The sequence below is a fragment of the Megalobrama amblycephala genome, linkage group LG1 (assembly GCF_018812025.1).
Source record: "Megalobrama amblycephala isolate DHTTF-2021 linkage group LG1, ASM1881202v1, whole genome shotgun sequence".
Classification (NCBI taxonomy): domain Eukaryota; kingdom Metazoa; phylum Chordata; class Actinopteri; order Cypriniformes; family Xenocyprididae; genus Megalobrama; species Megalobrama amblycephala.
The window spans coordinates 72,595,379-72,611,705 of record NC_063044.1 but is presented as its reverse complement, the minus strand read 5'-3'; the positions used below and the strand labels follow the sequence as shown (position 1 = coordinate 72,611,705).

The 16,327-nt window shown below is 37.6% G+C and overlaps 1 protein-coding gene across 1 annotated transcript in view; it reads left to right on the top strand.

Annotated features, from left to right (window-relative positions):
• The window catches only part of LOC125278243, an 84,849-nt gene that overhangs the window by 48,197 nt on the left and 20,325 nt on the right, over positions 1–16,327 (top strand). The window contains exons 6-7 of the mRNA XM_048207253.1: positions 5,176–5,481; positions 6,660–6,971. Of these exons, the coding sequence (XP_048063210.1) occupies positions 5,176–5,481; positions 6,660–6,971 (618 nt within the window). The remainder of the gene's footprint in view (positions 1–5,175; positions 5,482–6,659; positions 6,972–16,327) is intronic.

The following is a 16,327-nucleotide window of genomic DNA, read 5'->3' as shown; positions in this document are numbered from 1 at the left end:
GATTCTCTTATTTCATCATGTATTAACTTCATATTTAACAGGCTGATAATGGTAGCATGAACCTAGAAATAACAACCGCAAATTTTATAAAGCAAAAATTGTGTCAGAACACATGGTATGAAGATACGCTTGCTTTTAACTTTTTATTTAAACTTTAAAACAATATTATCTTTTTTTTTTCTTTTTTTTTTTTAATGTAATCAGTATTTGATTTTTGGTAAAACTATCTTACATGTCTTACATAGTAATGTGTCATTGTCATGAGCCTTTGGCTATCCTTAATGGTTTCATTGTGTGAGGAACTGTTTGGAATAAAGTAATCTATTTGTTAAAAACACTGCAGCAAACATATTTGTCAACATTACTCTTTTGGTTTACTTTATATTTATTAGGAATTGAAACTATAGAAATAAGAAAAGTAAATCATATAGATCTATGAGACATGCGTCGCCTTAAAAATGTACGTTTACATGTGAGGTTTTTTAAACATATTTAACAGCAAAGATATTTTCAAGCACCGAGTCTGATGTGGACATTGTCATGTAGGGGATTTGGCCTGATCTTTGGTTTTTAAGCACACTTAAATATTCTCAAGAGACCCACTGATCCTGAAGTCATGTCTCTGAAAGACCTCAGATGTGTACATTTACATTACATTTACATTTAGTCATTTAGCAGACGCTTTTATCCAAAGCGACTTACAAATGAGAACAGTAGAATCAATCAAATCAACATGAGAACAACAGTATGTAAGTGCTGTGTGAAGTCACAGTTATGACAGTAAAGTGCTCGTAGTAAGGATTTTTTTTTTTTTTTTTTTTTTTTTATAAATACACAAATAGATGGAATGAAGATAGAAATCAAGGTAAGTGCTACTATTACTGGGTCAAGTGCTGACGAAAAAGGTACGTCTTTAGCATTTTTTTGAAAGTGGCTAAAGATTCAGCTGCTCGGATAGAGCGAGGCAGGTCGTTCCACCAGCCAGGAATAGACCCGGAGAAGGTTCGTGAGAGTGATTTTGTGCCCCTTTGTGATGGCACCACAAGCCGCCGTTCACTTGCAGAACGCAAGTTTCTGGAGGGTGCATAAGTCTGAAGTAGTGAGTTAAGGTATGGCGGTGCAGAGCCAGCGGTCGTTCTGTAGGCAAACATCAGAGCCTTGAATTGGATGCGAGCAGCTACTGGCAGCCAATGCAGACTGATGAAGAGAGGAGTGACGTGCGCTCTCTTCGGCTCGTTGAAGACCAGTCTTACTGGAGCATTCTGGATCAGTTGAAGAGGCTTGACAGTGCATGCTGGAAGTCCAGCCAAAAGAGCATTACAATAGTCCAGTCTGGATAGAACAAGAGCTTGGACAAGAATTTGTGTGGAATGCTCCGATAGGAAGGGTCTGATCTTCCTGATGTTGTACAAGGCAAATCTGCAGGACCGGGCCGTTGTAGCTACATGATCTGTGAAGCTTAAACAATCATCCATCACCACTCCAAGGTTCCTGGCTGTCCTGGAGGGAGTAATGGTTGACGACCCAAGTTGAATTGAAAGGTTATGACGAAGTGTTGGGTTGGCACCGACCACCAGCAGTTCCGTTTTTGCAAGGTTGAGTTGAAGGTGGTGGTCCTTCATCCAGGCAGAAATGGCTGTCAGGCAACCTGCAATACGACCAGCAACCGTTGGATCATCTGGTTGGAATGAGAGGTAGAGTTGTGTGTCATCAGCATAACAGTGATAGGAGAAACCATGATCCTGAATGACAGATCCTAGTGATGACATGTAGATGGAGAAGAGAAGTGGTCCAAGCACTGAGCCCTGAGGTACCCCAGTAGCAAGATGATGTGACTTGGACACCTCACCTCTCCAAGATACCCTGAAGGACCTACCTGAGAGGTAAGACTTGAACCACTGGAGTGCAGTTCCCGAGATGCCCTTCGACTTGAGTGTTGACAGGAGGATCTGGTGGTTAACGGTGTCAAAAGCAGCAGACAGATCCAGCAAGATGAGTACTGATGATTTTGAAGTCGCTCGTGCCAGTCTCAGGGCTTCAGTGACTGAGAGCAAGGCAGTCTCAGTTGAGTGGCCACTCTTGAAACCAGACTGGTGGTCATCAAGGAGGTTGTTCTGTGTGAGATAAGTAGACAGTTGGTTGAAGACAACTCTCTCCAGTGTCTTTGCAATGAAAGGAAGAAGGGATACTGGTCTGTAGTTTTCTAAAAGTGCTGGATTCAGAGTGGGTTTTTTAAGCAGTGGGGTAATCCTAGCCTGCTTAAAAGCTGTGGGAAATGTTCCAGTGTGAAGGGAAGAATTGATTATGTGAGTGAGTGCAGGTAGAATTGAGGAGGAGATGGCCTGAAGAAGAGGAGTGGGGATAGGGTCTAGGGGACAGGTAGTAGGGTGATTGGAGAGGATGAGTTTTGAAACATCTGCCTCGGAGAGCATGGAGAAGGAGGAGAGGGTTTGTGCGTTTTCCATTAAGAATTTAGCAACTTTTGGATGAATAAATCAAAAGGCTGGCTGTACAATGAATCAGATATCGATACGGACTAGTGTCTGTGAATATTAAAGCTAAAAATGACTGCTATTGTAATCTGAAGTCTGTATGAATCAGCGCCGCATTTTCATCTACTACACATACTGACGCTCGCGATAATTTCACTGTCTGCTGTCACACTCACTATACATGAACTTCATCTGCAGAGCTGCTCTTAGAGTCATTTTATGAACATTTCACCGTTTAATTTGATAAAACTATCGACATTTGTCAATTATATACACAGGAAGTCAAATGACTTCATGACCCTGTCAAAATAAAAGTTCGGTATAACTTGAAATAACAGAAATATACTATTGTACAATCGAGTGTACTTCGATTAATAGAGATAATAGCCTAATAATAATAATAACTTTTGACCATGTGTGACTTGTGTACCTGGATACAGTTATGATCACTGATATAAATGGACAATTTATTTTGATACACAAACATTCATTATTTGGCATATGGTTGATCTGGAAACTTTTTCCCAGTCGTATCAATGGCAAAAAGTGTCCCAGTCAACCTGAATTCACTGGTCATTAATGTTCATAAACATGCATGTTCTTCATGGGGTTTTAATTTAATTTTTAATTTTAATTAAATTTAACATTTGGCCTAAAGAAATTTTGAAAAAAATAAAGATGGGAATATGGCCTTGATTTGCTTTTGATAGATGCTTTGTATAAATGTGTGATGGAGTGAACATATGATATTGTGTGAGACATTTAATGACATTTTGTTTTTGTACAAAAAGATGGGCATGGACTTGCCAACAACAAACTTTAGCTACTGTAGCAGTCCCTTAATATATGAAAATATGACACACAAGCTAAAATATGCATTTTTAGTCTTAAAGATTTTCACATTTTTACCACTCTTTGAATTTAAATGACTTTTTTATTTACTTAAAACTATTTTTATAACAACAAAATGTTATCTTTTTACAGTGGCCCCCAAATAATATGTACAAATGCATTTGCATTTGGGTTTTTTTGTTTTGTTTTATTTTTTAAGAAATGAATTTCACAAGGATGCAGTTTATTCAACAATGATTAATTAAATAGATTTTTTATTTATTTATTTTTACATTCCTAATGTTACAAAAGATTTCTATTTCAATACTGTTCTTCAAACTTGCTGTTCTGTGAATCAACAAGCACTGTATTATGGTTTCCTGTTTAGCAGCATTTTAGAAAGATTTCTGAAGGATCATGTGACACTGAAGACTGGAGGAACAGGAATAAACAGCCATTTAAAATTTTATCAAATAAATGCAACCTTGGTGAGCCTAAACAAAAATAATTGTATTAATCCTTTTGAAGAGCAATAGACCTACATCATATCAAAATAAACAAGAGAACAATACCAGAATAGATATAGGTCCTCAAAAACATTTATTTTAGTTGTTACAGGCAGTGATGAACTTATTGATAACAACTAATAAAAAATACAGAGTTTTAAAACATCGCAGGAAGAGCACAACTAGCTGAACTCATTGTAGACGATAGCTGAAGGTTGCTCTGCTGATCTGTTATTCAGTTACAGACGACTGCACAAATCATGCATACTAATGAAAACATTATAAACTGTTACCTAGAAGTAAACAACTGTAGTTTAGGCATAAGTCAGCCGTGACCCTGAGAATAGTTACCTTTATGGAATAGTCCACTAATGTCTTGAGATACAATGTGAACTAAAATTCTCAGTTGCATGTCTGCAAAACTCATTAATATTCATGTATGCTCCTCCTTCGGAAACCGAAAATCTCGTAACACCGGTCAATATAATATGATCCATGTGGAGAAAGTTGTTAATCTCATCACGGCGCTCCGCGCAGAAACCTCTCTATCTCGCGTGCCGCATGTAGTTTGAATTCTCCGCTGTAATCAAGGGCTGAATCCGAAATCGACCCCTATAACCTCAAATAGGGCATTATTTGAGGCGACAGCCATTTGTAGTGGTGTCCGAAACCATAGTGGACGTTATTGAGTGCACTCTTTCAATCTCACATTGCACCGCAATAACGAGTGTACAGCCAATGTACACACAACGGCTGTCCGAATTCACTCACTCATTTTCATTCACTCTTTCAAGTGAACAATATAAGTGGATAACGTAGGGAATAGTGAATGAGGCTTTAGGGCTTGATTTCGGACTCACCATAGGCTGTGATGCGATCTCAGCTGTGCTCTCACTACAGTGCAACAGTGAAACGGGACCCTCTCAAACAGTGACGGGCTGCGCCGCGTTCCGAACGTTGGTTAAGCGGCACATACCGGTATTGCAGTATCATCAAAATTCATATCATAACAAAAATAAATACCGGTATTCGGTATGAACCAGTATACCGCCCAGCACTACAGAACATGCCATAAACAATATAGATAACATCCAAAGTAACAATTAATTAACACACAGATATCCTAAAACAAATCCCGTCCACTGACACTCTTACGCTGCAAATCAGGTGATTTTTGAAGCATCAGATAATCCACATTATTGTAAAATTAATTTGGCTACTTATATTTTCCTGTGGTTTGAGTGACAGACATGGAGCAAATGATCAGTGTTGATTTTATGATTTCTGATATTGTTAGTTTTCGGTTTCTAATTTCTGATCTCTATTTCTGTTTCTGTGTGCTGCAGAACATCAAGTGTATAAATCAGTGCTGAAGGGACGTTATGTCACTCTGAAGTATGAAACTGAAATACAGAAGGGTGATAAAATACAGTGGAAGTTTGGAACTGAAGAGAAACTCATCGCTGAAATGACTGGAGAGAACCGTGAGAACCGTCAATGGTCTGATGAATTCAGAGACCAAATGAAGCTGAACACTCAGACTGGATCTCTCATCATTCAACAAACCAGACCTGAACACGCTGGATTATATAAACTAGAGATCAATACCAGTGATTATTCAACATTCAGACTCTTCAAGCTTATCGTCTTTGGTGAGTAACACAAATAGGGCTGGGGGATATATCGCATGCAATTGTCACGCGCATTTCGTCAGTAAAGCCGGTTCCCTGATTACCGCTAAATCGCCATCACCTGCTTTTAAATGGAGCGCCTTTTAATAGACAGAGCCGTAGTTCACGGACAAGCCACGCAATTATCGCGTTCATTATCGAAGTCGATATCGGAACCGGCTTTACTGAAGAAATGCGCGTGACAATTCCCTCGATATATCCCCCAGCCCTAAACACAAAGTCTTTCAGTGAAACAGCAGCAGTGTATATGACAGACCTTGTGTCAAAATATGATGATAAAAGTGTTCCAGTTGTGTTATATTAATGATGGTGAAACTCTGAGCTGTTCATCATATCACTGCACTGCTTCCATAGCAGATCTATACTGATGTAGAAATCAACACACTGTAATGTCAGGATCAAGACCTTCTAGTGGAATTAATGGACAGAGTTCAATCATTCTTGACTGAAAATGTGTTCAAATGTGTCTCTATTTTATCAAAGCTGTAAAACTCAAAAAGGTCATGTGGTATTTTTTCATGAAGTCAACTGTAAATACAGGCAGTTACAGATTAATTCATTTTAATTGAATAATAATGAATTAATGTATTTAGTCAGAGCTGGTTTGTGGTGTTTCAGACAGATGTGGTTCCTCAATGAAGCAGCTTCAGACAGTCTTCTTTCAGATGCTGTTGTCTGTTCTGAAACTGTTCTTCACACAGACTGTGTTGCTTCTGTCTGCAGGATTGTTTGATCAACTTTATCAGTCACAATCCTCCTCATTATTCCTGATCATTATTGAACTGCAGTACAGTCATTATCTGATCACAAATCAAACATTCAGAAGCGCTTCTTCACACAAACACAATTCAACACACTCATATTTCATGTCATTTGAGTGGATTTTTACTCTTAGAAACACAGACTGGAGTTCAACACAGTTTCATCAGTCAAACACACATGAGCTGTAGACATTTATACTTACATTCAGATTTCTACAATGACAAGTTGAGCTCTTTTCATCTTAAAATAGAGTAAATGATATGTTTGTGATCCAGTATGTCAGGTGTGATATGACAATGTTTCTTCTGTTTATTTCTGCTGCTGTTGGTTTTCTGCTTCTGATTTCTCTTCTTTATTTTTCTCTGTTTCTTTGACAGATGAAGAGAAGTCAGTGTCAGTGATGAAGGGGGTGGATGTGACTCTACGTGTCAATCCTGAAATACAGACAGGAGATAAGATATTCTGGATGTTTGGAGATAACAACAGTCCTGTAGCTACAAACACAGAAGAAAAGTGTGAAGAAGAGTGTGAGTACAGTGATTCTAGATTTACAGACATTGTGGATCTGAATCATCAGACTGGAGATCTCACCATCAAGAAGATCAGAACTGACCACACTGGAGAATACAAACTAAAGATCATCAGAAATGGCAAATCCTCATTCAAGTTATTCACTGTTACTCTTTCTGGTGAGTAAATATTTACTTTCATTGTAATTATGATTTTATTTTAGATCAGTATTGTGTCGTTCTTAAAGGATAATTCGGACAAAAATGTAAGTTCATTCATCATTCAATCACTCTCCGTCATGTCGTTCTAAATTCACAAGACGCTCTCCTCATCTCACCTTCAGGAAATAAAGCTCTTACACTTTTAGGACAAACACATCAGTATCTTCTTTCTGTGGACTGCCTCAGTTTTCCTCACATGGACTAAAATTGTTGTGTTCAGTCTCCTAAACTAATGACCAGTTCACCGTATAGACACATGAAAACTTGTCCAAGTCCTTCAGTGATCCACCCAGAGCCAAGACTTGAACACACATTGTAGAGGAGTTTGAAGCTATGTGCTGATCAGAAAATTGTGCTCGCCCCAGAGTGTCAGTAGAAACACATCACAGGATTCAGAATTTTCATCTTTACTTTGTATTTCTTTGCGTGTGGTCTGCAATAAACAGATGAATAACATTACAATAAATAATCACAATATACATAATAGCAATTTACATGCCATTCTACATTCAATACAATCCTCAGAGTTTGTTCTGCGCTACTGAAACTAACCACTAGAGGGCTAGAGGGCATGAAGCCCATATATCAGGGATCGCGAATTCTCCATGACTGAGAAAAGCTGCGTCATCATCATATTGGCAGAGCCACGGGAAAATACGACAAATACTATTAACTTGAAACTGATTAAAAGGTGTTAACATTGCACAAAGTAACCACAAGCAAGGAATAAAGGAAATACTAACTTAAGTAACCTAAATAACTTTGTATCTCTATTATATTTATACCTTTGAGTACTGCGCAAATGCTGATTATGAGGGGCAGGCACGTGCACACATAGACAAAAAAGGGGCTTGAGCACCCTTTTTCTTCCTCGAGAGAAAGTGATTTTCTTTTTTTAATAAATGAATATATTCCTGTTTGCGCACAGCGTCCCTGTCAAACAAATATATTTACTGAATAAAACAAATTTAAAAAATACTATATCAGGTCGGCTTTGTCGAGTTCAGATGCCCTCACTCCGCGACGCGCCATTCATGCACTCACGCACGCGCGCCACGCCCCACTTCACCTCGAGTTTGCTGCTAGCTGAAAACTTGTGACAACAAAAATACAACAGCTGTCTGGCGATGAGAAGCGAAAAAGAAAAAAGCCCTAGATGGATCCATCCCTTGCATTTCTTTCAGGTAGGCAAGCCTGTGTTCACAAACCTGAAAGTTTTGGCTATTTAAGGGTTATTTATACATTTAAAGCTGCATTACCACCAACAACACATCTGCCTGATTTGATACTAATGAAATTTATGTCATATTATAATTTCAATTATTTTATTGTGCTATGCATTGCGTTTTGAACCATGGTAAAGATATCGGTTGGGCTGTCAATACCAGAAGAGGAGCATCCATGAACCGCATTATTAGACAGTTTTCTAAGGATGCATGGTTTATTAAAACTATTTAAAATCATAATACAGCATTGGCTACATGCTATTCTTAAATCTACGCCTGCACAGGATAATACATAAATAAAGGTTTAAACCCTCGCTCTGTCTTTGCATGTTTGATGTCCACATATTCTTGTTGAAGAAATTACAGTGGCTGTAGCATGATCAACTTAGGCTTACAATGCTTTTGGGAAACCCAGCCCATTAAGTTTCCAAGCTCGCCACCTAAGGTGCATTCACGCGGCCTCGTAATTCCTGTAGTTTCTAGCTTGTAAAAAGCGTTCACGTTCTCGTAGAGATCGTAGTTACAGCTTGTAAGCTGGGAGTTTCCTGAAAGCTCCCACATGCACCACGTGGCCGCTGTAGATTCATTTAGGCGTTGATAGTGGTGCCATGGAAACACATAATTCCCAGTCCAAGGACCAAAAGGACGTGTGAACAGCTCCATAACGTCACGTGTTGTCATTTCAAGATTCCGGTAAATACATGGTGGCGTGCAGTGGCATACCGCACATCTGTGAGGCCCCTCCCACCAGCAGTGACATCACGTATGATTTTTTTTTTGTGTGTGCACGCACCTGCTGCTGCTGTACCCCGTATGCAGTTATTGTACTGATGCTTCTAATGTTATTATTAACATTCCTTTAATGTAATTTTGACATATGTAACCTAGTTTTTTTTAGTTGAACTAAAATCCCGACAGGAATAATATTTTATGAATTTGCAGCTAAACATGCCTCTGCTCCAATTTAATCATTTAAAAAAAATGGCAGGCTTCTTCAAGGTTTCATTTTTTTTTTACAGAAACAAAATGAACTGAAAATGAAAATAAATTTGGTTAATCAATTAATTAAATAAAATGCATTTAATAATCAACAATCAAATAGCCTACAATTTTGAAAATAAAACATTTAGCTATATAAGGAATTTTTATATAAACTTTTTAATATAATTGTTTCTACTACAATTTGTTGGTTAAATATAAACATTTAACGTTAACGAAGACAACAACAGGTTAAGTCAAAATATAATGAATATTAAATGCTGTTTTATGGATATTTCTAGCTAACTATCCAGTTTATGGTCACTGAATGGCTTTCCTGAGGTAAACGTGGCATTATTCTCAAAGCTGTTTTATTGTCGTCTTTCCGCGGCTGAAACACTGATTGATCGATTACGCAATATTAAGGTGCAATAGTTTGATTCGTGATACATATCGGGAAATTGTTCTGCATCTTTCAACATTCTTTCTGCTGTTCATTCATGTTAACTTGCTGCTGTAATAGTAGTAAAGAAGACTAAAGAGGAAGAGATTAGTTCACGCTTGATCCGTGCTGTCTGAGCTGAGCCTGAGGCGATATATGGATGAAGTTGTTTTCCGTCACTGAACAATAAAAAAGGTAACTACAAATGTATCTTTCAATTCTGACTTTTGCCCCCTTAAAATTGCATGAAATAAAGTCGCATAAATTTATTGTGAGATATAAACTTGCATTTCGGAGAAAAAAAGTCAGTTTTTGCCCCTCAGAATTGGACTTTATATCTCTCAATTCTGAGAAAAGAAGTCAGAATTGTGAGATTAAAAATTATCTTTTAAAATTTTGTTTTGACAGGATTTAAAACTTGAGAAAGACTTTGTTTCATATTAAAGCAGAGTTTATTGTTATTATTGGATGGGTGCGCTACAAATTTTAGTGTTCACGCATCAACTAAAAAAACAAATTGAAAGATTGAACTTGAAAATACATAGGCTATCAATAGCCTAATAATAATAAAAAAAGAAAATCAATATAAATATCAATATTTGTGGTTCATCCACGATGTTCACAAATTAGAACACAGTCAAAACGGGAGGAGAAGCTAAACCTCGCAGTTTCGTCCAATGATTTCAGCCCTCCAAAACTATTTCGATCGAAAACAAAAATTGCTGTTTCGGCCGCAAAATTTCAGTAATTTCGATCGGGGCATCAAATGATATAGGCCTAAACTAAATTCATGTATTTACAGTAAAAGAATAAAGAAATAACTCTAGACTTATAAAGGGTACATTTGGAGAAGAACTTCAGCCATTCCGGTAGCTGACCATTAGCAGAGCTGGCGATGGGGTAAATAGGCCTATGTTTTTATTAATCATTAATCACGATTATTAATCACGATTATTCTATCAAAAGAGTAATGTAACTATGGCTATTTTGCAAGTTCTTTACCAACCTACACTTCACCCAAAAGGCCTGTAGGTGGCACAAAGACTTAAATTTAACCAACTATGATAACTTCGTTAGATGGTAAATCAATACAAAACATGGTTTTGGTGAGCGCTTTGTAATATGTATTCACATTAGATTTTAAAGCAACACAATTCGTTTGCAATAAGACAAACCAGATTCAAATTGCCCGGCAAATTCGTAAAGCAAAGAAAAATCATTTCTAGCTGATCAACATTATGAAAACTGGTAAAACCTTTCGGAACTTCAAAAGATAAAACAGCGAAATTCCTAATATTACTTCCAATATTTCCAAATTATGTTCATTTTCATAGAGCGGGCCAATATCGTGACGATTATTTAAAATCAATCGAGAGAAGCAGATATCGTTATCATGATAAAATACGATTAATCGCGCAGCCCTAATTTAATTTAATTTGACTTGACATTTGATATTCAACAGTACCCTTGACATTTATTCAACAGTGCTTTTGATCTGCCTGCATTGACACTCTTCTTTAAAAGGAAAAATTATATTCCAATTATCAATGTAAAGCTGCTTTGACACAATCTGCATTGTAAAAAGCGCTATATAAATGAAGGTGAGGTTTGTGCAAAATATAATAATAATAATAGTAATAATAATAAATATAGCTGCGAGCAGCGATGACGGGCCAAAGCCCGGTGGCACCGCCACCCCTGTGGCTTCAGGGCAACTGTGCATGGCGGGCAATGGGCATTTAAAACAGTTAAGCATAAAAGGACTGTCAAATTCACTCCACATTTACTGCACTACAAGGTAGCGCTATAGAGCCCATCCTCCCTGCCCGTTTCTAAGGCTTTGCCCATGTCTACTGGCTAACAATCCTGATGTGTGTGTGGAGTTTCAAACAATTTGAAGCATGCTAAGAGTCTCAAAAGCATTCAAAACCAATATAAAAGTTTGATGCATTGCCAAGGCAACTGTGTTTGAGATATCACAATTCTTTTCAAAGGTCTACATCTGACATGTTTTGACATCATTTAAATGAAGTTTGAAGCAAATAGGGTAAACATAAGATGGTGATCTCAAAGCATGCTGAAAGTAACACATTTCCTGCTGCCAGTTGGTGGCGCTATAACTTTGACTCACAATAGTCACATCTATGTGATCAGCCTTGTAGAACGAAGACACAGCCGAAGATTCATCAAAATCAATTAATGTATGCAGAAGTTATAACACTTTGTTTCCCTTTTCTTGCTATTAATTCGTTGACTCGCCACGGCCAAACCATTTGAGATATCCAAAATCCGTTTGCAATTAAACAACTTCAATGTATTAGCACCAAGTAAAAAAAGTTTGGTGTAAATTGTATAAACCCTGTTGGAGTAGTAGTATTAAATTCAAAGCCTGTTTTTTCAAAAAATTAACATTCAAACCAAAATAGCTGACTTCCTGTTGGTTGGAGCTAATGAATGTAAATTAGAAAATTGTCCGGCTTGATGAGAACAATATGTGTACCGAGTTTGGTGACTGTAGGAAAAACGAACCCCCCCACTTTTGTCAAAAGGTGGCGCTACTAAGCCCCTCCACCACGCCCATTTCTATGGCTTTGTCCATGTCTATTGGTTGACAATATTGATGTGTGTATCGAGTTTCATGCAATTTGAAGGATGTTAAGAGCCTCAAAAACACTCAAGAATATTATTAAAGTTTGATGTGTTGCCATGGCAACAATATTTAAAATATCAAGAATCCTGTCACAGGTCTACATCTGCTGTGTATTGACATTACACTGATGAAGTTTGAAGCAAATCAGGTAAACATAACAGAGTGAACTCAATGCATTTTGAAAGTGACACACTTTTTGCTGCCAGTTGATGGCGCTATAACTTTGACTCACAATAGTCACATCCATGTGATCAGACTCCTATAACGAACACACCGCTGAAGTTTCATAAACATCAATCAATGTATGCAGAAGTTATAACACACTTCCTGTTTCCCTTTTCTCGCCATAAATTCGTTGCCTCGCCACGGCCAAACCGTTCGAGATATCAAAAATCCGCTGGCAATTTTCATCATCAATGTCTTGACTTCATGCTGACCGAGTTTGGTGGTGATCGGATTAATCGCCTAGGAGGAGTATATCAAATTCCAGAGCATGTGTTTTTCAAACAACCCGTAATAGCTTACTTCCTGTTGAGGTGACGTATAACTTAGAGTACGAAAGTTGTTTGGCACGATGATGTCTATATGTGTACTGAGTTTTATACTTATATGTGCAAGCGTGTTTGATATATAGACCCAATTTCGGACCCTGTTCAAGGGGGCACTGTCGAGCCCCCCTGCCACGCCCGGGTACCAGCTTCTGCCCGGCCCTGATGGCCGCGGGTTCCAATGTATGTGCAAAGTTTCATGAGTTTTCGAGCATGGTAAGGGCCCCAAAAACCCCAAAAACGTGGAAAAAAAAAAAAATAATAAATATAGCTGCGAGCAGCGATGACGGGCCAAAGCCCGGTGGCACCGCCACCCCGGTGGCATCAGGTCAACTGTGCACAGCGGGCAATGGGCATTTAAAACAGTTAAACATAAAAGTACTATGTCAATTTCACACCACATTTACTGCAGCAGCTTTTACTTCAAACTTCAGCCATGTTTTTAGTGTTTTTGGTCCAAACAGCATATTATTAACTTTTAACCATTTCAACTGCCAGAAGACTGCTATTACACTACAATTGTCCACTATAGATCAAGTTTTAGAATAACAAATATTTTCTTACATATATTTCCCTGTCAGCTTGCCTCCTTTAAGATGACAAATACATGATTTTTTTTTTTTACTCCTACTGCTACTACCTTATTAAATTTATACACATATTTCTTTCAAACCATATTAAGGCTGTGCACTATAAGTAAATGTTGTGTTATACCAAACTATTATTTTAACAGTGATTATATCATAATATTTACAAATAAATAACTACACACAAAATATTGCATTGTACCCTAAACAATGCAATTTTATTTTCCAAGTTTTACAGTACATTAAAACTCATACAGTGAAAATATGGAATCAATCCACTTTAATCAGTGCCTAACACAGCTATTTTGTCATTCAAACTTAAAAAAAACAAAGACTAACAGTTTTCTTATCTTTTTACTGATCTGAAGTATAGTACCTTCATTTTGAATTCATCCAGGTTCAATTACTAAACATACAATCATAATTTAATTTAAATCAAACAATGAGTGCAAAATATCATCCTAATCTGCCATGTCTGTGTTTTTTCTCAGACAAACCCTAAAAAAATTCTAGAGCAAATTACTTACTGTTATGTGCAAACTCCACCGTGCTCTGAGAAATCTAATTTAGCCTTAATGTGAATGTCTTGTGATTGCTGATGTTGTATCCACCTTATTCCAACGCCCCACAACGCTTTGCACGAATTATGGGAGTAATTTCCGTTAAACTGTAAACAGTCAGTGATAGACACTATGATCTTTTTAAACTGGGTACAATAAGATGACATTATTCTACTCACCCTTCAACCAATGAACAATAAATGGACATTTAAAAGTGTGAAAGCATCAACAAGGTAATTTCAACAAGCCATGTAAAGGTGTGATTTTTTTCCACAGCAATAACGGATGGGTTGAACATATGCTATAGTGATATATATATATATGCATTATGTAATACATTGCCTTAATAAAAAAGGTCATGAACTTCAGCATTGTGTGGTACTATTTCAAAGTGATTTCCATTTTAATAAATTGTATTTACCTGTGAAACAAACCTGGAAAGAGACGTGAGGCTTTGAGGAGATTCTTTGTGCATTCCAGTGAATTATTAATGGGATGTATTGTAAATTATATAGAGAGAACAGACCACAAATGTACAGTATATGCTGTCCTTTTTCATACTATTACAGCAGTATGCAAAGAGACAAAATAAAATATTCTGGAGGATAGAAAGCAGCTGCTGAAAAGAGCTCTTGCCATAGATATTTTTGTTATAACATATTACAATACCAAGCGTTATGTCATTCTCATGATGTCTGAAAATAAAACATGAAAGAAATTGACAGCTCATTCAGTCAAGCTGACAGATAAGCTTTAATTGTAGGGCAACCATATGATTTGAAATGATAAGTTTCAGTTTTTTTGAATGGAAGTTCACCAAACCGGAAGTGGAACCCGTAATATGAAACGCAGTAGGCTAGTCAGGAATAAGGCTAGTCAATAATCCTCACACTTTATGTTTTTGACCTCCCTGAGCTGTTGTTTGTGCCCCAATCTTATGCACCAAAAGCATGCTTCTGCAGTGTGTTTTTATATTTGAATTAACCCTAATTATCAAACTAATAATGTAATAATATGTTGTCAGTGGCCTACAAATGAACTGGCCTGATTAGCTGCTTCAGATGTGTTTGAGTAAGGGTTGGGAATAAACTCTTAAGCACAGTGAGTCTGCAATAAAAGGGTTAATCAAGGCTGTAAAACTCTCTCTGTCTCTCACTTTCACTCACACACACACACACACACACAGACACAGACACACATAGGGAGGGGGGAGGGGGACTGAGACCCTACGTCTAAGAGAGCTTATGTGTGTGCGTAAGAATGTTTGAAAAATCCACATTTAAACCAAAATATCTGACTTCCTGTTGGTCAGAGCTAATGACTGTAAATGAGAAAGTTGTCCAGTTTAATGAGAACAATAAGTGTACCGATTTTGGTGACTGTAGGTTAAACTAAACCCCCCACTTTTGTCAAAAGGTGGCGCTGCAGAGCCCCTCCTCTCCGCCCATTTCTAAGGCTTTGTCCATATCTACTGTATGACAATAATGATATGTGTGTCGAGTTTCATCCAATTTGAAGCATGTTAACGGCTTCAAAAACGCCCAAGAATATTATAAAAGTTTGACGTGTTGCCAAGGCAACTATGTTTGAGATATCACAATTCTTTTCAATGGTCTACATCTGCCATGATTTGACATTATTGTAGTGAAGTTTGAAGCAAATCAGAAAAAAATAAGATGGTGATCTCAAAGCATTTTGAAAGTGGCACGCTTCCTGCTGCCAGTTGGTGGCAGTATAACTTTGACTAACAATAGTCACATCCATGTGATCGGACTATTACAACCAACACACTCGTGAAGTTTCATAAAGATCAATCAATGTATGCAGAAGTTATAACACATTTCCTGTTTCCCTTTTCTCGCCATAAATTTGTTGCCTCGCCACGGTCAAACCGTTCGAGATATCAAAAATCCGCTGGCAATTTTTCATCATCAATGTCTTGACTTCATGCTGACCGAGTTTGGTGGTGATTGGATTAATTGCCTAGGAGGAGTATATCAAATTCCAGAGCATGCGTTTTTCAAACAACCCATAATAGCTGACTTCCTGTTGAGGTGACGTATAACATAGAGTACGAAAGTTGTTCGGCCCGATAAAGTCTATATGTGTACCGAGTTTTATACTTGTATGTGCAAGCGTGTTTGATATATAGACCACGTTTTCTGACCAATTCAAGGGGGCGCTGTCGAGCCCCTGTGCCACGCCCGGGTACCAGCTTTTCTCCGCCTGTCATGGCCGCGGGTTCTGACCCGTGTGCAAAATTTCAAGAGTTTTTGAGCATGTTAAGGGCCCCAAAAACCCCAAAAACTTAGAAAAAAAATAA